Source organism: Phoenix dactylifera, chromosome 11 (assembly GCF_051530095.1).
Source record: "Phoenix dactylifera cultivar Ajwa chromosome 11, Ajwa_hap1_PhDact_Kaust_v1.1, whole genome shotgun sequence".
Taxonomy (NCBI): Eukaryota; Viridiplantae; Streptophyta; class Magnoliopsida; order Arecales; family Arecaceae; genus Phoenix; species Phoenix dactylifera.
In genome coordinates this window covers 29,174,839-29,197,441 of record NC_143200.1, presented here as the reverse complement: position 1 = coordinate 29,197,441, position 22,603 = coordinate 29,174,839, and the positions used below count along the sequence as shown (strand labels likewise).

Here is a 22,603-nt window from a genome sequence, read left to right as displayed (position 1 = left end):
AATAAGTGGGTGACTAGGACAAAAGCAAAATAAATGTTGATGTATACAGATTGATTGCAGTCTGAAACTGGACAGCTACGGCAGAAATTGCAGAACTCAAGGGATGAACCTCAATCCTAGTCTGTTAATTAATAGAAAATGAATATGTGGTACATGTACATCTCATGGATACAGCATGCACATCCCACGGATATACATCGTGGTATTTCACCCAACCTTGATGATGGATGCTAATAAATTGAAACTACAACCTATTCATGCTACACCCCTTTTAAGCAAACTACTATACAATGTGGGTTCGAGCAGCCAGTTCTCACTTTGCCCCTCTTCCTCTTTTTGCCTTGGCCACTGCTTTCCGCCTGCGGCCGCTAGTTCTGGGCTGAGTTTCAGTCAGCATCCGCTCAATTGTCTTCATCCTTGTACCATTCCGTGATTTGCCTGCTGCACTGTTGGAATCATGACCAGCAGAGACGTCAGTGGCAGTCTCGTTTTGAAGCTCGTGGGTTCCCTCAGAGATGCCTGCAGTAGCTGGCTCACCATTGGAGTTGGTACCACTGAGGTCTCCCTTGCTCAAGGTTCTGAGATCCGAATTGGCATTGGATTCTGCAGGTGAACTGAGCAACAAAACCAATCTGTTGGAAAAGCAGAGTAGCAAAGTAACAAGGATGGCTGTCAAACAGGGTTTCTTCACTAAAGATTACCTAGTGGCAGAAAACTTATGCTTTGATCCATTTGCTTCAGTCTGTATCTGAGGATTCCCGTCTGGGGGTCCTGAACATGCTGAGTATGAAATAATATAAGGAAATTATAAGCAAAGACCTAGATTGTTCTATTTATCTTAATTGAAAGCCACACACACACACACACACACACAGCATATGGCGATAAAAGATACAGCAAGTAGACCAAGCATAATCCCCTGCCAAGTTCTGGCATCCGTGCAGCAAGCCGCTGACTGAACTGGCAGATGCAACGGCATTCTACCATGTCACCTGCTACTCCAAAATTATGCTCTCATTAATTTCATAAACATCTGCATAACCGTTTCCGACATGCCAGTATGCCATGATTCATTCTAAAAACTAGGATGCCTATTTGGAAATACTTATTCCAATTCCAAAAGAAAAACACAAAATTAACATCTTTTCTCTTCTAAAATAACAATGCAAGATACTTGGGAAAAATAATCAAAAGAATATGTCGGATAACTACACAAAGAAACCCACAAAACCCCCATTAAAGGTTCACTTATCTAAGACAAGTTAAAATTTAGCTTTTCAGCTAGCATCATTTTTCCAAACTGGAAGGAAGTATTGATATGACTCTTATATTAAGCTTATCAGTTTGAGTCCAGATTTTTTCTCTGTATAGAGTTAGAAGGAAGTCCTTTTAGTTAAGAGTTAGACTATAGGAATAGATTCTCTGTATCAACAGTCCCATGTTTCCTAATGCAAATGAAAGCATTGACCTAAATAGCTAGCTATGAAGCCTTATAAAAAGTTAAAGTGCTTCTGGACAGAGTTGTGTTTACTTCAACTTCACGAATTCTTTTCAATTCCCTCCTTTTTCGGGTAAATCAATCCCCTCTTTTTATTTCCTCTTCCTGCTATTTGTTTCTCTAGTCCTGTCATCTTAACAGCAACATTTGTTTGAATGATTGTATCAAGGCTCACTATACCGATGCATATTGCCCCAAACCAAATGTACCATACCATATCAATACAAAACCAAGACTCAAAATTTTATAACAAATTGAGGTTAGATGAAAGAGAGCAAGATTAGATGGCTGACATTAAGAGAGAGTAAATCAATTCAGTCTCTGAAAGTGACACGAAGATTCTTGCAATATTAGAACCCCCAATATGTCATCCTCCTGTAGCTAATCTATAAGCACTTAGGCACATGAAAAGAATCACCTTGAAGAAGCTGCCACAGTGAGCGTGCCAAGCAGCCAAATTTCGCATGATTCTCTTTATTTTGGACAGAATACCAAGGCATATGGTAAGTGGTTCTTTTCCGTATGAATTTCTCATGTAATGCATACATGTGGAAGATATTTAATTGCTGGTTTTCTCTCAGAAACTTCAGCAACTGTGTAACTTAGATCCTTGGTATGAGTGCCAAGTATAACAGGTTTTCCCAAGTGTTCGATGACCTTCACAAAACCTAATCAAGGTCACTTTTTTAAAGTACCAAAAAATCACTTGTGTGCATGTGTAAATCGAATACAATACCAAGTTTACTTGTTAATGGTGCTTTTGTCAAATGCATTTGTGCTTCATTTTAACACAAAAGGATAAACATCATTGCAGGTGTTTGGACACTTTTAGGCTTTTATCGCTTGGTACTCGAATTGGTTGAAGAATGAAGTCTCATTTCTAGCATTACAATGTCCCTAAACCAAAACTCCAGAATTATGCACATGTTAATACACAGGATTGTTGTAAGCTCGCCATAATTGGTCTCTTTTCACGCCCAAGTGCCAACTGCCAGCACTCCAAAATATTAAAAAAAGGAAAAGAAAAGAAAATGAAGTGTCCTGTCTATGGTTTGAGACAAGATCAGAGTGAATGTTAAGCCAAAATCATCAAAGAATTTTAATTAAAAAAATCAAAGCAAATTAAAAAATATTAATTCATATGGAAACATTATGAAGATCAAGTTTCGTGGTAGTTCTGTAACTTAAACATAGTGAATGAGCCCATGCCATCAGATCACCGATGGTTTCTTTTCAATACCAAATAACTTTCAATGATAAGCCACTTCACCATTGGTTTCAATTCAATGCCTAAAAGATTTGAGTGGAAGCTCTCTCAAATGCTTTGCTATCACCTAATCTTCAGCTAGAGTTACTCACTCCCTAACTCTAAAAACCTTGTTTCCAAGTCATCCAATTGTAACATGCAAACACTTTAAAAACCTTGATTTTATCTGACTAGTATTTTGCACGTGGCATGCACCAGCTTTGTCCAAGAGGAGATATGAGTAGAGATATGGAAACATAAGATAACCACCGAAGGCTTGTCTCAGATGGCTGTGACTAGTATTTTGTACTTGTGCGAGTTGGACTCTCGGATAGAACTTAAGAGGCAGAGTCATAACCTTTTTGACTATAAAACTCACCTTATGTGTGGACCATTCCAACAACATCCAGAATCTAGGCATTTAACATTATACATAGTAGATGTGACTCCAATGCCTATCACTCTAGACCACAAAATAGAGCTTGGGAGCAAGAATGACTAGTATAGAAGTGGTAATAGGAATTTTGAGGAAGCTAAAGACATGAAATAGGACAAGCTTTGCTGGTTATAGACAAGGTCAAACAATGACAGCATTAGCTTCACGCAAAAAATTATGTTTTGGTGAAATCCCATTTAGTACAAAAGATAATGATGCTTCTCAGCAGGACTGTTCTTACTTGCACTACCCAAACAATTTCATTGGAAGCATCGTGCATCGAACATCTTCGATTCGACAATTGAAGTATAGATAATGATCATCGTCATCCCAGAAAATGTCAACAAAGGACTCTTTGGAATGATTGAACAGTCTATTTAAGCTGGCCATCAAATTAAAGCATGACTTCAAGAATAATGGTTGCTAGCCATTGTGTAGATATATGTATGTCAATTCCTTGAATGACTCAATAGAGGAATGACTTCAGAAATAGAATAAGGCAACATGCTCAATAGAGGAATGAATTCAGAAATAGAATATACAACATGCTCAAGTTCTAGTGGTCCATCCAAAAGCACCTGACGGAACAGACAAAGTAAACGCATAGATAAGTGGCAATCAAGCACAAAGTACAAAGAAATAACAGGGGAATCACCATGGAATTTTGGGGGAACCTGCATATGATCATTTCTGAGCAACCACTAGCCAAGGTAACAGGTCATATACTACGAACACTGCCACTTAGAACTTATAAGATGCTCTACTTCTTAGTTAAGTGCCAGCATCTTAAAAAGATGATGTTTGGACAAATTACATGAGGTTATACTACTATCATGCCACTGAATGCCTGTCTGGACAACCAGTTTGCCACGTCTGCTTGTAACTCCCATGCCGTGTTTTTCAAATGGCTAAGGGATTGTAGTGGAAGAAGTTGGAGGACCAGTAAGTCCTTACTCATCCCACAAACCTGAGATACTTAGGGTACTGAAAACCACCTCAGTGGATGATTTTTGGTACCATTTGGGATCAGGGAATCCATGAACTCCTTGATTAGCCAATAGTACTTTTCCACTTCCCAGCACCTCCTCATCTCATGTGACTCCCGCCACTATGGAAGCAATCTCCAATTATACTAATTGATCATCCAAACAGGATTCAAGTATAAAAGGTCCCACAATATCAACTCCTAAAGATTCATGTCAGCAGCATCATTTTCTAACTTAGCATTAGCTCCGTGAATGTTGTGATATGTAAAGGTGGAAAAATAACAGCAAACTCAGATAATGCCAGATCAGTGTAAGAAAATTGTAATGTTCAACATACCGGCAATAGAATGTGTTTCTTGGAGACCTGGATCCAGATTCAGATGTGGATTATCATTGGCTTCTACTATCCCCAAAACCTTGGGAACCGTCTGTGTGCTGTAAATGTGATTATTGTCACGATTGTCCGCACCATCATCATTACTGCAGTTGAAGATAAAGAAATTTGGAAGTGTGAAAGAATAAACAGAAAATTTCAAGTTTAGCTCGCGGATGAACATAAAATGTTGACCTACTATCCCCAACTCAAGAATATGCACAGAATCTGAAGTTATTATATTAATGGACTAACTGCATTAAACATGTATTGCCTATCAAATCTCTATTATATAATGCAACCTCCTGCGTGCCTCCATCCACAAGTTCCATCTCTTGAGCCAACAGCCTGAGAAAATATTTATCAAACCTACTTCAAACAATCTTGATCAATGGGATCGCAACCATCCAACAAATGCTCGTTTTTGAACACACCACATGCATTGCACATGCCAAGATCTTGTCTACTTAGCAAAAGTAAAATCAACAATCAGGTTGCTCATGTCCCTTGTCTTTTTTATCAGGTTCTTCTCATCAACAAATCTTCAAGAATTCTGGTGGTCAACTGGAATGCTCTGATACCTTACTTTTCTCATAAGTTCATGTAGACTAGGGGAAAGAAGAGGTAGAAATTCAGACAGAAAAGGATAAAATATTGTAACAAAGCACAAAAACAAGACAGAAAACATACAAGATTCATTCTTTGCAACAAATTTTAAAACCATTCCCTATTTGATATTCAAAGAATAGGGTCAAAATGAATTTGATCCTACGGAGTTGTGTTTCTACAACAATCCAAAAGCAGCATAAAACAAGAGAACTCTCTAAATAAACTTCAGCCCTGGAAGAAAAAAGGAAAAAAAAAGGATGACCAATAAATAACTACTTCATAACCATAACCTCTTTAGACATTTTCCTTTTGGTAAGAAATTGGGAAGGGAGGGTACTCAAGAATAGATGGGTTGCAGAAAAAATTTGCTAGGCGTTTGGACTTCCTATTTATACATCCAATCTCAGCATTCTTATAACTAATATTCTCATTTCATGTTCATGTAGTCCATAATCCCGAACATTACAGCCCGAACAAAAGTGTTGGCTTTAATCCTATTATTAATAATCAAAAATTGACTTAAAGTTTTTCACCTGGAAGCATTCCAAAAGTTCATCATTTTATTAATTATTACTTAATTTCATAGAAAATATCAATATTCTAAATAAGTGGTATAAAGAACTGCAAGTTGTGCTCCCCTATTAAAGTGAAATGATAATCTTGAGTTGATGAGCATGAGCAGGCTGAATTTACATCTCCAGCAAAATTGGCTCTAAAGAGCCTTTGCAAAAAAAAAAATGCTTGAAAGCTAATGGCACAAGTCATAGTGATATTAAAATGAGACCGGCAAAGGCCAGCAATCAACTAACTACCATTTGGATGCAATCTTCAAATCACATCCATCATCATTAGAAGGTTCGAGATCGACACCACCAATGTGACCCAAATATCATGGTTCATGAGATGACCAACACTAATGAAGACCAACAAGTGTAAATTAATTCATTAAATAAAACAACTGACAAATCCTTCAAGCTGCTTTACAACATTTTTTTTCTCAGTTGCATAGCAATTTATGAGGCTAACCCTTTTTCATATCTCAAAAAGACATGAGATATGTTAGCAAACATATATAAAATATTAAAACAAAAAAAATGAATAAGTTCACAACAGCTTGTACCTATATCCGAAATTTTATTTAAAAAAAATCAATTCCTTATTCACTTGACCGAAGTTTCCTGATGAAGCTCATAAAGCATGTTCAAGGATCATTCCTTATACTTCCTCATTGCATATTTTCCAGATATGCCAAAAAACAGGAAATAAATGGACAAATGCCACTGCACCATAAATACAGACAGCAATCAATGTTCAATCTATTAGATGTCATATTCACTGATAAAGGCAAGCTGACCACCCCAATAAATAGATGCTGAAAGAGTATCCACACATATTCTTTGGGGGGCTTATTTTGGTTTTTTATACTGATTTGAATTGTTTGTGGAGTCTAAGGCCGATTTGGTATTTTGACTCTCAAGATCATGAGGGAAAAAGGAAAAAAGGCCCTACTCTTCTCATACTGTGTATGGGTAGCATTTATGTCAAGACACCATTGGAAATTTTGATTAAGATAATGGTTCGTGCATGAAATAACTAACCTTGGTGCTGCAGCCTTGATGCCTTCTGATGTCATGACTTTTGCTACAGATAAGGGGTCGCCTGAATTTAAAAATCATTCTATATTAATAAACAAAAGTAACTGATGCTTGGTATCGTGGAATCAAATTTTTGGAAAAGCTAAAAATCCAATAAAACTCCACATTAAGAAATTACCACCATGCTCCACTGATTTGGAAGCTGAAATAAGAGATTCACTGGGAACATCAATACTGTCATCTTGAACCTCATTTTGCGAAAGCTCTGTCCCATCCTCCTGACATAAAGAATGAACCAGTCAAACATTACAAAATATTGCCCTTATTGAACAAGATAAATAAAAAAGAAACTGAAGTTTAAACGAAATGCAATATAGCAGAACCAGTGTTGAGAATGTAGGTTACCTTATTTTCTTCTAAATTCAGAATATTATGATTAGAGGACTTAGGCTCACTCTCCATTACTGAATTAACAGACCTCAACGGATTAGTATCTGGCAGTGAACTTTTATTGGTCGGTTGCACTGCATGAGGAGATTCTTCAGGCTCTGAAACTATATTGGTTGAAGACACATTGCCTGTTTCCCGGAGAGGGTTTACTTCACCAGCCTGTTGGTCAGTTAATTTGAAGGCTCCATTTGAACAAAGATATTCAGCATTCAACTCCACAGACAGTTTTGGAGATGCATTGAAAGCCTCTGTAGGTTCTAAAGAATTCGAATAATGGCCAGCTCCTAGAACTTCGCGATCTCGCTTGTCATCTCCAGATGGGATCTTAGAGGTTTCCTTCTCAAACAATCTTACAGATGAATCAGTTTGTTTAAACTTAGGAATCTCCCATATATCATCAGTTGACTTCAGACGAACTCTGCGAGTTTCATCAAGGGTGTCCGACAATCCAATAGAAAGAGAGCCCCTTTTTAAAACCTGCATACATGTTTGAGGCAGATTGGAGCATGACAAATCAGCATCATATAGGATGCATATGGAACCCATAATCTAAGTTAGAAACACTGTGTACTGGAAAAGACATTCAGACTGATATATGGGCCAGAAAAGACATCATATATTAATTCACATACCAGGAGACGAAGTGCAGCTTGCTGTTGATCTTGCTAAGACAAATTTAATAATATTAATTGTCATAGAAAAGACAAGATGTTCTTTAGCTATTAGACGGCCTGTAATTCAGCTCGAATTGGACTCATTTGAACAGTAAACAAGCCAAACACAAGCAAGAAATATAAACAAAATGAGTACAAGCAAGACCCCGTTTGCCTGTGTTCGGCTCAAACTAGCTCGAGGATACATACCATCATGCATATACATATGTACATAATATGTAAATATAACATTTAAAATATTTTATTAAAAATCTATTAGCTACAACAGCCTTTCAATCTCGATCTAGTGGTTGATTTAAATATTTGTTAATTTGGTCCAGCAGTCAGATTAAAATCCAATGGATGAAGACGGACCAAGCTTCCAAATCACAGGGAATCTACGAGGTAGTAGAGTCTTTAGTCTTTTATGAAAACCTAGATCAGTGCTCAAACCCCGTGTCTCGTTCTCCTGATCTCTCTTCCCTTTCTCCAGCAACCAACTTATCCTGTCATCTCCTCTCAATTGATCTCACCTCTCCACTCTCCTACACCCAAATCCTATCCTTACCTCCCCCCCTCCCCTCTCGACTTCTACTCACCCGTCTCTTGCTTTGTTTCATCTCCTTCCATAACTACACCCACAACCACTGCCAGCCTTCTGCAATTTACAGCAACATTTCTGACTGCACCTCCTACCCTTCATCTACACCAGCAGCAATGCTGGCAGCAACAACACCATCCGCTTTCCCTTCCCTTTGGCAGTGGCATCTTGGCACGATTCTCCATGCGCATCATCGCTTATTTCCAGGAAGTGACAGCTTAAATGAGCCCAACAAGCCAAACTTGAGCTAGCTTGATTTCTTACAAGCCAACCTCGTTAGGTAACTCCAGATTGTGATGAGCTTGAACCAAGTTACGAGTTAACATTGCAAATAACAGAGCCAAGCTTCAGATGAGCCAGCCTGCTCAAGCTTGGCTTATTTTTCACCGATCACTTTAACTGACTGCATCATAATCTAGTTCACACTAGGGTTTAGGTTCAATCAGAACAATTTAACTTCAATACTCTCTAGTCCTTACTTGAGCCTGTAGTATGATATAAAACTCCTTATTTGCACTAAAGGTTTGGGTTTTATCCAAACTCATAGTAGCCCTTATTCTCCTTAACATCAGTTAGTCATGTTCACTCCATTTGCACTAACAAACTGAATTACCATATGCAGTGCACCGAATGGTGTGCCATACATGATAACAATTGTACAGTAACAAAAAAAGGAAATCACCTTTCATATTTTTCATAAATGACCTATAAAAAGTACCTTGGATGAGGACCAGGAATAATTTAAAGCCGCACAGGTGGGTTCATCCTTGTAAAGATGCATTCGACTAGGCGGTGGGGTCTTGAACCCAGTACTACTTAAGGATGGAGATTTCCATGGAGGCAAGGAACACATGTACGATTTAGCTAAATCTACAGGTGAGCTTGTCTCACTTTCAATGCCCTGCATAGAAAATTAGAAGTGAGATAAATTTGACACTCAAGAAACTCAACATAGATAACATGCAATTTTAAACAGAAAAAAAAAAAGAAATAAACTTTACATAAGCATGAATACCCAATAATCACAAAAACCTTGAGAAAGTATACAGCATTTACACAATGTAATCTTACTAGGCAAACAGTTCTATGTTCAAATAGGTGGCCTCTTGTTCATATCACATGCCTTTTACAGATCTATAAGGACTCTAGTTACATCTGACAGAAGAAACCCTCCAACAAGAAGTCCAAAATCAAGCAGATACTGGGAGGAAAACTTATTCAAACAGACAGTAAATCCACCGACATAAAAAAAATTACAAACAGGGCAACAATGCTGTCAAGAATAGAGCTATTCAGAAATTTCTTTTCCATTGATGTTAAGAGATCCAACAAACCAAGTCAGAGTAAGGACAATACTATCTGGATAGACCAAAAAGGAAAAACATATTACACATGTAAGGAAACATACATCCCTATCAGAATAGAAAGAGAACGGTGATGCTGTGTTGGAAACAAGAAAGAGATTTTTGATATTCACAAACAGGGCAACAATGCTGTCAAGAATAGAGCTATTCAGAAATTTCTTCTCCATTGATGTTAAGAGATCCAACAAACCAAGTCAGAGTAAGGGCAATACTATCTGGATAGACTAGAAAGGAAAAACATATTACACATGTAAGGAAACATACATCCCTATCAGAATAGAAAGGAAACGGTGATGCTGTGTTGGAAACAAGAAAGGGATTTTTGATATTTACTGGTGTAGTGTCTGTCTCCCAGTGACCAAATAGTCCCACAGGCACAACTGATTAAGCCAGTTTTCTGCCAACATGGAACTACAAATTATGAGGCAAAACATAGCAAACTTCTACCTTATATACGAACAGCCAATCATAAGGGAAAGATAAATTCCATAAACCAATTAACATATGTTGACTATTCCAATACCAGGAAAATATAACCTGAATCTGGCATAACTTTTGCCAATAACTTGTTCGCAATCAATTTACAACATATTTCCTAAATTTGTTGGGAAAACAGTCACTTCAATGACCAAGTCAATGTAATCTTTACAATTTTGACTTGTAAACCAGGTCAGAACAAATCACACAGCCCAAACGATTCAAAAAGAATGCGATACACATCTCTGAACCTTCTAGAGTTATAGTAGAACTGCAAATTGCATAAAAAGCACAAACAGCTGCTCATCCATTCTAATGCCTGCCCAAAGAAGAAAAACTTCAGCAGTTTGAGGAACATGCGAAATACATCACTTGCAATTCAGCTAAAAACCATTGTAGTAGCATGACCAAATGTTCTAGACATTGTTGGCTTTTTCTCCTTAATTTTATGCATTTGGTCCAAAGTTTTGAACAAATAAGATGGATATGGCAAAAATGAAAATGCCAGAAACCAGGAATAAGAAAAATCGCATATGATTATACTACGTGAAGCATAGGAGCGTCATGAAATGAGGACAAACTAAAGAAAACCAATTAAGAGATGATAGAAACATGTGCAACAAAGACTCCTTAAGAACTGCCGTTCTCTGGCCTTAGTGTGCCGTGCCAGTACTTTTTATTATCGATGAATGATCTGTGCTACCAAAGTCTCAGAAAATCATAGTAAAACGAGTCTCATTTTCAGAACATGGCAAGCCAAAAGAAAACCTGCATCTAATTGGCTCGAAAGCCGGCCCTTGTTCAACAGAGGTGAGAGGTATAAAAATCTATCTCAAAGGTCCCTAACAGAGGAAGGGACAACCTAAGCTAACATATATGTAAGTTATCAGGAAAAAAAAAAGTTGTAGTAAAACTAGCAATTGCCCTTCATGGTATGATTATGGTAATGATAAAATCTGTCCTTAAAAATAAGTCCTGTAATCTGATATGTAACTAAGCTTAAGACAAGGTCATTATTCGTAACAATCTTGGTTGTCTCAAAATTTTGCAGTACTGCAGCCAATTATAGAATGCCAAAAATTATAATGACGTTCAAAAGGATGTTAGACAACAGCACTATGTCTCTAGACTTTAAAATAGTAAGCATCAAGATGCACATTTTTTGTCAAGATACCATTTTGGGTTCCCATACGGAACGGAGATTGAAAATAAATTTTAAGAAAATAAATACGTAAACATTCAAGGAGAAAATGCATTGGTCTTGAGAAAAAAAGGGGGCAAGAAGCATATTTTTTGAGACAAATTTGAGAGGACCAGTTAGTCTCATAATTTAATAATCCTAGCAAAGAAAATATTTTGCTCCTAATAACATGGAAAGGTATACCAACAATGATCATTTTGCTGTTCCAGGGATTGATGAAAAAAATAGAAAAGACAAAACTAATGCACCACACCTTAATGAATGCAAAGACCTCTATCTACAGCTCTAGGATATTATGCACCTAAATGAAATTAGGTGGTAAAAGATCTAACGACAGCTTTTGGCAACCATTCTCAATTGACATCCATCAAGCTCTCATTTTTTCCATAAAAACCAGAAAGCCACATCAATATACTGATCTACAATTCATTAACTACTGTCCAATTGATGAGTCGTGAGAATTTTCCAAATTATACAATCTTTAGTTTTCACTTTTCAGCATATCAGATGTTGACATGTTGGGCACCCAAACCATAATTGGATCCAAGGTTTTTTGCCCCAGTATACAAATTTCCCAAGAAAAGCTTCTGCCAACTCCATGAGGAGACACTCTTTTAATAATTGGAGAGCTTGAAAACTAAAGCATACCATTATATTGCTACTGCAACACATGCTAACATTGAATCACATGGACTATGAAGACATCCAAAAAAGAAAAAGGCATCAATGAGAGTATCAAGTTGATTTACAATTAACTAGGAGAGTTGCTAAGGCTTAAAGATGGCATGACAGGAGGTACACATAATATGCATTGCAAAAAGATGAGGCTCACACACACATATGCATTGCAAAGATGAGGCTCACAAACACACACACACACACACACACAGAGAGAGAGAGAGAGACTAACAACCAATAAGTTCTTTTTTCTCCCTTTTCCCTTGTTCTTGTTGAATATTAATTACATGATATTCCATCTACTTGATAAATAGTGCATATACCACTAAATGGCAAAGTCTATAGCTTATGATTGTTAACATTACATCCTTTTCCATGGCATAACACTAATGTATTATGACTTGATAAACATTCGACATGCTCATGGAAATGAGAAGCTTTCACAAAATTACATGAGCATCCTTTTGTCACACATGTTTGAGGAACCGGTCTAAGCTTTTCGTGATAATTAAAAGAATTGGTTCATATGGGTTTCACCCAAGTGGGGAGCCATCAAACTTCCCCAACCCATGTGACAGCCATTAAAAATCAAGAACTAACAATCCATGTTCATATCGGTGAAGCACATTACATATTCAAATAAACAGAACAATTAATTCTTCTTAGATGGATCTTCAAACACACAAAAAAGAAAAGCAAATGGAGGAAAAAATAGAAAGCAATACTGACATATTGAAGCATATCGGTATTTAAAGTGCAAGGTCCACAATCAGGATCATGTTCTGAACTTGATGCCAGCCTTTTCTCCTCTAGCCATTTCCTGGCCTCCTTAATAGCTGTGTCACGAAGATCAGGTGTACATGCTTGGACAGCAGAAGACCAAGGAGAAAAGACATTCAGCTTACTAGCAGAATATTGAACCAATTCAGGCAGTTTCTTGCTTTGATTCAAGGATCGCCAAGCTCCGGAAAATGCAATAGCACTGCCAGTAGCCCTGTTTGAAGTTTCCTTCTGTGTTCCATCCTCAACAACTTCTGTAAATGGGGACTCTATAACTCGTGATTGTATTATTTCTGTAAGTCTTTTGCATTCATCCCTGGCAAGCAAATATGAAATTACAGCCAGAAATTTGTAACTTCAAATACAGAAGATATCATAGAGTATATTTACATGCTTCCAATATTTTTGTGAATCTTCTGCATATGCTATCTAAAATCAGATAGGATTCATCTTATAAATTTTTGATTTTCTGTACTCTTTTTATCCTCCCAAGTCACCAAGCATTGACTCCAAAGTTCAAACAGATCATATCAAAAAGATATGCAATGCAGCAAAATGACAGATTTATATCTTTTCACCATCTTCTGCACCTAATAGTTGCAAAAATTTCATTGAATATAAGCAAGACATTACCCACAAAATTAGAGAGAGGAGAGAAGGAGAAATTGATCCACAAAGCAATAACACTTGCAAAATATGTTATAAGGGGGGAAGAGGTACTTGACGGGCTTGCCAAATATTTTGCATTCCTAATTGGTCACGACATAACACTTTTTTATGCAGCAAAGTGAAGAAGGAGCTAGCATGAATCTAAACCAGATAAAATTAGAAAAACGATCACATTCTAAACTACCTTGTGAAGGTCTCTTGCATAAGCAACTGCTCAATAACAAGCTTGGATTTGCTTCTTGAGACAACTGCTTGTGACCCCTTCATGCAATCCCTGATTGAATTTGGTCTATTTCCTCCCTAATCATTCATTAAAAAAAGGCTTTGATCAATATGCAAATTAAAAGAATCTCACAAGTTCATCTTACTAATAAGACAGTTTAGGAGTGTAGCCAGCAGTACTTGCTAACTTCATTTTGTCAAACTGTCTCACGCAATGATATTTGTAAATCACTAACTAAAAGTAACATACAGTGGTCTTCACAGCATAAGGTCCCCTTATTTTCAATTTGAATTCATGCAACAAGATCATACGGATCAATAAACAAATAAAAACGAACAAGATAAGACATAATGATACCAATAAAAAAAAATCATTATGTTACCTGATTTAATTCATGAAGATGTTTGGAAGAGGCAACAACATCTTCCTTGTGATCTGCACCAACAAATAAGATCGATCATTACCTGCTCCATAACAATTGAATTTAACTGAAATTTTAACAAAATAACTTCATCTTACATAAATAAGTTACATATTCGACCATATGCGATGAAAAAAATCTATTAGGTCAGTTAAAGTGTTCAGGGCATCAAAGTTCAGGTCTGTTGCAACCTGTAAAGGAAATACAGAGAAACAGATGCTATCCCATTGCATATACTTAAGATTTCCCAATGAAACAGAAAGGGCGAACATTAGAAGGTTACAGCCTCATCACCTTTGAATCGGTAAAACTGTAAAACTGAGGACAAAGAGACAAGTAAATCTGATACCCTCTCTGCAGATTAGCAACATAACATAGGGTCAGCAGTCTCTCTCACATGCAAGTAGATGACTTGAAGATCTGAATTGTAATTTTTAGCTGCAGTCTTTAATGGAATATTACATGACTCAGAGAAATGTCGCCCTCTTGGAAGTCGAATGTGAAGATCGATGGCCAGGAGTATAATAACCCATCTATCTAGTTTCCAGTCGAGATCTCTTCCTCAGGGAGATAAAATGATGCAATGAAGGAGGTTACAACCATATGAGAAGGGGTGTCTGCTTCCCAATACATAACTGAAGAATTGAAAACCAAATGCATATGTGATAACGAACAGCTGACAGTTCTGTGGGATCATGATCCTCACATCATGCGAGATTTAATATTGGAATTGATTTTTTTATTTGATATAACTCAGTTTTTTTAATAGTGAATAATCAACAAAATCCTGAACGTCCATCCTATAGGATGATAAGCATAGAACTTGATAGTCTCATTTAACTATTGGTTGAATGGATGGAAGACTGCTGGTGTATGGTTTTTAATGAAATAAAATATAGGTAAGGAAAAAAAAAACTCAAGAATTAATGGTGGATATTCAATTTCAGTTAAAATTATCTAAAGATTTAAATTCAATGATAAGTCCTCTTCATGGTAGTTTAAACCAAGTAACCCATCATGTGGCAATAATCCTAAGCTGTTAATGCAAAAATTAGATGTAATTAAGAAAGATATCTAGGGATTATGTAGTACTTTTTTTTTACGTTTGGTATTGTTTTTCTGTTGAGGGTCCTCTCTAGTCTCTATGATGGAGGCTTTGAAAAAAGAGCACAACAAATGAAACAAATCTGAAGATCATAGTATCAAAGCAGGCTGTTATAGAAGTAGAAGGAAGTCTGGGTTGTTATTTTTCTGTTTAGGTGTATTTTTGGAATTTTCATGTTGATTTTAGCTAGATAGTAATACTAGAAGAATGGAAAGATGGTTATTCTTTAGTCTTTATCACAAAAGTTATCATCTCCAGTAGGCATCCCAATTTAAGTCGCTTATCAAGGCATTTCAAGGTTTTTCTACTAGAATTTGAATTGTTAAGGATTGCATAAAGTATGGCATGCCAACTTAATCTGTATTTAGTAAATCTGTATTTAGTAAAATGTATGAATTAGAAGCATGTGGATGCACTTGACAGTTTTTTAAGTTTCAAAAGATTCTCTCTCTCACACACACACACAGAGACACATCATTGCTAGAGTTGGCAATACGAAGTAGACCACATGTATTAAAAGGTACTTTGGGTTTTCTGTACCATTCCATTAGTTCCAAGTAGGGGGAAGCAATTGAATCTGAGTAATACTTTTGCAGAGCACATGAATTAGAAGCATGTAGATGAACTAGATTTGGTTTTGAAATAACTCCATGCCCACCAACCCATCCACCTGGTTCAGTTTCACAAGACTTGAAGAATAGCATACTTGAAACAGAAAAAAACCAGACCACCTCACTGAACCACCTGAGGCCATTGGTTCCAAACTTTAATCCCACCCCCACCCAACCTGTATCTAGAATTTTTTCTCATATTTCAGAATGCGTATCTAAATACTAAACAACCAGGTAACCTAAAAAACTTTAGAGATTCTCATTCAAATCAACGTGCTTAATAGGGAGAGCGGACTATACCAGGAACAGCATGAAAGGTGGCAAAATCCAAATATAACTCTACAGGAAAATTCTCAAGTAGCCAAGTAAGCAAGTAAAGTATTTCCAGAACCATCAACTATGAAAGGCTCTAAAAAGCTGACACAGACCAAACAACCTCCTGTACATATAGCCTGCAACAGACCTAAATGGAAAATCCATTACAAAATTCGAAAAAAAAAATCAAGTATGCCCTTCTGTGGCAAATTTTCCACTATAAAGAAATTGATAAACAGAATATTCTAGAAAAATCGCCATATTTTGCAACAGATCTTTGATTCTTGTAATCTTTTCGCTCTCCTATTAGTAAAAAAAAATCAAGAAAAACAACCCCGTACACAAAAAAAAGTAAAGAAACACCGAAAAGAGACGCTAACTAAAAAATGGGAAATATATCTCTAAACAATATCAGGACCAAGAAATCAAACCAGGGGAAAAGACAAGTAACTCACCGAAGCCCAAACTAATTTCTTCGTCCGAAGAATAACCAGAAGACGAAGAAGATGAACTGTCATCAGAGCGAAATACAGTGGAGATCAGCTTCCCGGCGCCCGATATGAGGCCCTGAAACCACCTAGGGCTTCGAGATATGGCGGGGGACGCAGCAGAGGGAGATGGCGGCGGGTTCTCCGGGCGAGCGTAAGGGGAGGCCGGCGGCGGCCCTCGCCGGCCGCGGAGGATCTTCCCTCCCGATCCCCCCTCCCTCTGGCGGCGAGCCCTAAAGAGGGAGGCCATGGCGGCGGGAGGAGAAGGAGCTTCGGGCTGGGTTTTGACTTAGGGGCAGGGAGGGAGAGGAGATCTGGTATTTTTCGGGGACCGGAATTTCGGGGTAAATGGATTAAGATTGGAGATGCGCCGCAGATCGAATGCACCGGTTTTTCTCGTAAGGATGCGGTTGTATCGGCGCTATTCGGCGCCACGTGAGCTTCACGCGATGGAAAGAAAATCCAGTGTTTTTTTTTTTTTTTGCCACAGGAAAATCCAGTGTTCAAAACGTGCACCCAAAGAAACTGCGATGTGGGACCCACGAGATAAGTGACTACCACTGAGTGGTCACCGTGGGTCCCGCAGGTCAGGAATCGGACACGAGCTTGGGTGCCGCCGCGAGTACGGTGCATCAAGTCTTTCACCATTTGTCTAAAGTTCCGAAGTGGGTGGCTCTCAATCTGAAAGGAGGAAAGCAAACAAAAGATGAATTTCTGCCTGTCGGCTCACGCGGCTACCATGAGCTTTTAACACGTTGACGAGCGGACAGCAGCCAGGCACACCAAGATTCCCGAAACGCCATAGGAAATCGGTTAATAAACACCAAATTTTTTCCTTTACTTCTGAAAACAGTACCAACAACCGCAGAATGTGACTACGGATAACTTCGTGGCTCTTTCTTACTGCCAAATCATTGTACCAAAAGAATAAAAGCTCATCTATCAATCTGAACTGGAGAATAACAAGTCAGCCGTAGCTTTTATTCAACAGAATCCGTGACTGCATAATTAATTAGTGGAATACCTAAGTTATAAAGGATGTTACAAGATTAAATATCCATCCAAGATTCATTCGAGAGTGCAAGAATTCCATCCTGCTTCCAAATGGGAAAGATGATCCACTAATAATAGATAATAATAGACGCATTTGTATGTGCTTCTAAATTTATCATTAACCTAGATATAAGCAGAATAAACTTTGGGAGGACAAAGGGAGTGATTATATACATTTAGATGGATGCTTGTCGAGTTGTTTAGGCAATTTCAATGTTCGGCTGAGCAGGGTCATACAGGACAAGATAATACCAAGATGAGCAGTTAAATGTACCTTTCAATATATGGTGATTTCCTGATCCATGTTAATGTAATAACTGTATGCAGCCAACTGACAACCTGTGAAATGATGGGATTAGTTCAAACTATGCAACCATCCAAATCCACCGCTGCACGCCATATTATTTACAAATACAAACAAGTTCTGATCAATTTATATCCTTCTGTGCTGCATAAATTGGAAAATAAAGGAGCAAAGCACCTGTCAAAACTCGCCACTAGTTCTGCACCATTGCTTGGTCACAAATAAATAATAGAAGGCAAATGATAACAAATAATTGGACAAGGAATGTCAGTTATAGCATGATCATACTACAATTAAATGATTCATATTCGAAAATGATCAGAGAGTTAGAAATTTTGAAGCAATATTACTTGAAAAATTAAGCATGGGTTTCAAAACATGGGCTGGTGATTGCTTTGCTGAAGTCTGGCTGGTTTTTAATAAAGAAGACAGGTCTGTCATGGGTGAAATCTATGGCATGTCCCCTTGGGCAGTGAATGGAATATCTAATCATGTTTTTCCATAAAAAAGAGGAGACATACAACATTTAGCTAATCCTGCATAGGTACGCAGAGCATCAGAGAAGTATGTGGAAATAAAGCAACCTGGTAGAATATGAAAAGGGAAACACTGAATCGAAGTATGGCCCACTTTGTTCAGTTGATTTTATATTAAGTTCGTCTACCAACCTAGAACATGTGAAAATATATGTATATACTTCCAGCAGTATGATATGACTTATGAATTCAGAAAGGAAGAAAAAGAACAAAAATATGATAGATATATCAATGGAATATATAAGACACTTGTCAATTTTGCTACTTATAAGGAATGCATTTTGGAGATGATCATCAGAAAAATCAATACATGCACCCAAGCATACACATGCACATACATGCATGCGCACACATACTGCACTTTCCAGTCCAGGTTTATGGACATCTTCGAAGGCTGCTCGCAGGTTTCATTAGACTAAACAGAATAACCAGGAAAATAGGTCTCACCATTTATCAACTTACCTTCTAGGTGTAATAGCAGGAGCTTGTTTGTCTTTAAAATCTTGTCAGGAACTTGACATCAAGTCAAAGGATTAAAATTGATGGATTCATTCGTACTTAAAGCCAGCCCCTGATGGGACAGTTTTTTTGTGAGTTAAGCATGTAAGAGAGCATATTCATATGGTTCAAGATTAAATAAAAACAGAAATTCAAGTGCAAGTTGGTTTAAAAGCACATTAACCATTACAAAATTTAAGGAAACAAAATATACGTTTAAATTGGTAACATAATTAAGAACCAAATCTTAATCTGATAGTTGTATAATTAACTCATAAATGAGTGGTTTTCTAATGAAAAATGACCGATTATAACTACGTTTTGGTCCCTTCCTTTTTTATCATTAAATTCTCGTTTGCACTAGAGGAATGCGCAAACAGCACATAAACTCATCATAAAGCATCGGAAAGAAGCTGGGAGATTATGCAACCTCTGGTTTGTAATTTTCTCGGGACATATAATTGTGCAGTACGAGTCTATTTTGCTGAATTTTGCATCTTTGTCACCCCCACATATTAAACATACCATTCAAGCATCACTATACCCATAACCCTTTTATAATCAAATCGTCAAAACATGCCTCCCAATATCCTATTACATAAGCATTTGAAGGGCATTTGACCTTCAAATACTGTTCTGAGAAAAGAAAATGTATAAATAAATACTAAGAGGAAAAAGGTGCATGAAACACTGGAACATGGATGGAACATGGATAGAACAAACCAAAAGCTAAAAGGATTCATCCGCTGGGTGCACATCAACAAAAGCACAGACAACTTAACTACACGATGCCGTAACTCACCATTTGTAGGAATGTTTCAGCTACATGCATCAAGAACTGCCTCTTCATATCAACTTAATTCAGCTGCATTCATATTGTTTCCTATATGTATAGAGCCAACCATTCCCTGCTCCTGAATAAAAAGAAAATCAGGGTCATTCCCCTTACTTTTAGATTGAATTGTCTCTGCAAGGCAATTCATTGTTCCATTAAATGATTAAAAATGTGGAGCAAATGGTATTTTTATACCAGAAATATTGCATGAGTATATTGTTTTATGGAACCTGGCATATTGACCATATGATGTCAAGAGAATATGCAATTAGCACCAGATATACGTTTACAAGTTCAAGTATTCAACAATATTCAGTAAAAGATGATGTTCAAAGGGTTTTGTGCACTAGGTACTCAGCAGCCAATCTCCTGCAAGAATAATATTTCTACTTCAGACATGACTGCACCTGTACACATGCAAGAGGATGAACAGCAGCAAATAATGAAAGGAAAGAAAAGAAGGCAAGCAATGAAGCAACCCATATGTCAAAAAATATTAGATGCCATATACCAACAATGCAGCGTAGTATATAGCATAAAAATTTCATGATTACATCAAGATACTGTTCAAGAAAAGGCTCCTCCAAAAGATGTCCATTAGCAAAACATTCATTCAATGCTGTGGTTACCATATGCCCCAATATCTCATTACTAAATATTGCGCATAGCACATCGACAAGCAACTTATGAAAGTCTGCCTCGATTTCAGAAAGCATCGTGATCCTCGAAACTATAATGCGCCACAACTAGCCCAACTACCATTTGCACAAACTTGTTGCATAGATTGTTCTTGTTGGAAACCTAGTCATGTTCATCAAGGGGTCGATAAGGGATCACAGGTGCCGAGCAGCAGGGCAAAAGAGGGAAGGCTCACTGTTGACAATTCAATGCAGGATTGTTCCCTTTTTCTTTTTCCGGGGGATGGGGATGTCCGGGTCAAGATCTCAAAAAACTTAGCGCAGATTAGCGGTGTCAAGGGGAAAACTTGCATTCTTGAAAAGATCTTTTACTACCGAATATATTAACTTCTTTCACGTCGGGCGACCAGTGACCCAGAGCTGTCAAAGCACACGGAATGACCAACGAGCATAATTTCCCCAGATTAAGGTAACTAACCTAAAACTACTCGCAAATAAAATTTTCATCACAAGAAGCAACACTTGATACCCTAGATCCACAAATAATCTGCACAAAAACCTCCATCAACCCAACGTACCTGCAACACAAGCCCCGAAAACTGATGAACCGTAACAACGAATGAACCACCGGCACGATCCCCTCCTCTTCCGTGTCAATACGGCTCCGATGACCCACTTCACGTCTTCACCCCCGGCAACACCTCCGGCATCGAGTCCACAAACAACTCACGCGCCTATTCAAAGGAAACCGCTTTAGACAGCTCACGAAACGCCGATTTCACGGCAAAGATAAGGTCTTCCGGGATCCAAATTCCAATTCACGGTGAGAGAATCCTCCCCGTCGGCGGAGGCTATGGCGGCGCAGCACAAGCAGAACTCCCTGATCCCCTCACGAAATCTCTCCTTCGAGTCCCCATCTCCGGTGAGGCGATCCGAGGTCGGGGCTTCTTGGGGGAGAAGGGATTCGAGGAGTAGTGATTTAATGGAGTGTGTGGCGCCCTCGGGGGGTTCTCATAACGGTTCGGAGAGCCTGGTGCATCAAGCAATGGAGCAAAAAGGCTGGGAGAAAGGGAGAAGAGGAGAGTGAGGGAGAGGGTAAGAGAGGAAAGAGGAGTTCTCGACGGAGATGGCCGTGGGAGAGGGGAGTTCTTGGGTTCTACGTTTCTTGCTCCGGCCATGACGCTGCCAGCCTTTACGCCTCTCCGCCCGTCGTCGGGTCGGTGATTTAAATGATGAACGCCTTGGCCAAATAGGGGCTACCTGGTAGCCGGTAGGAGGTCTCGTCACAAGAGTTGGGATGATTTGAAATTATTTCCATCGATTTTAATTATAGTATAAGGTAAAACCCAATCAGGCCAATGGAGAAGGACCGCGGTTGAATCTTTCGCGCGAAAGAAGCACGGCCTTTCTTTGCGCAAATCAACCGTTGGATTACGCAGTAGCCGCTTTGAGAACTGTACGGGTGGATGGATGAAAGATCTCGGGATGCTTTCAGATGTGTGCAATGCTTGATCCAACGGCCGTCTCGCGAAAGAGGATCAATCATTCGTTAGTGCGGAAGATACAAACCGAACCCGTGGAAAGAAGTCATCGGCTTCGAGTGGCAGTATCCAAATTTTTGCGAGGATTCGAATTCCCAAATGGTGCATGGTTGGTCTGCAACAAATCGCCTCCCTACCTCAAATGCTCATCAAGTTTGCTCGGCAAACTCTATTTTTACCATATTTAATTTAATACCCATCTTTGAAAAAAAATAATATTGATACAATACATAATATATAATCAGATGATGCACATAGTAAAATAATCATCCAACATACACGACAATGAAAGAGAACAAGCGGAGAGAAGCTAGATAAAGAAGAAGAAAAGATGCAGGCACATGGCCTCTATTCACACATGCAAATTTTTTTAATTTAGTTTTTTGAAAGTTATGAAATCTATAGACTTCCTTATTAGC

The 22,603-nt window shown here is 38.1% G+C and overlaps 1 protein-coding gene across 8 annotated transcripts; it reads right to left on the bottom strand.

Moving 5' to 3' along the window:
• Window positions 1–104: 104 nt before the first annotated feature.
• On the bottom strand, window positions 105–21,942 carry LOC103721530 (uncharacterized). 8 transcript variants are annotated; one of them, XM_089926324.1, is made up of 15 exons: window positions 21,222–21,862; window positions 19,973–20,084; window positions 18,107–18,171; window positions 16,747–17,460; window positions 14,222–14,274; window positions 13,801–13,916; window positions 12,897–13,263; window positions 9,166–9,348; window positions 7,149–7,670; window positions 6,922–7,021; window positions 6,747–6,807; window positions 4,504–4,646; window positions 896–992; window positions 702–780; window positions 105–614 (listed from the first exon to the last, which is right to left on the bottom strand). In XM_089926324.1, the coding sequence occupies exons 4-14, from the start codon at window positions 17,027–17,029 to the stop codon at window positions 738–740; spliced, it is 1,968 nt and encodes a 655-aa protein (XP_089782450.1). In that variant the 5' UTR covers window positions 17,030–17,460; window positions 18,107–18,171; window positions 19,973–20,084; window positions 21,222–21,862; the 3' UTR covers window positions 105–614; window positions 702–737. The 8 variants fall into 8 exon arrangements, with proteins under 8 accessions (XP_089782450.1, XP_089782451.1, XP_038983730.2 ...); XM_026810198.4 differs by having other exon boundaries at window positions 418–614; window positions 702–771; XM_089926325.1 differs by lacking the exons at window positions 896–992; window positions 16,747–17,460 and adding an exon at window positions 19,135–19,243 and having other exon boundaries at window positions 19,973–20,806; window positions 21,184–21,909.
• Between the last annotated feature and the right edge of the window lie 661 nt (window positions 21,943–22,603).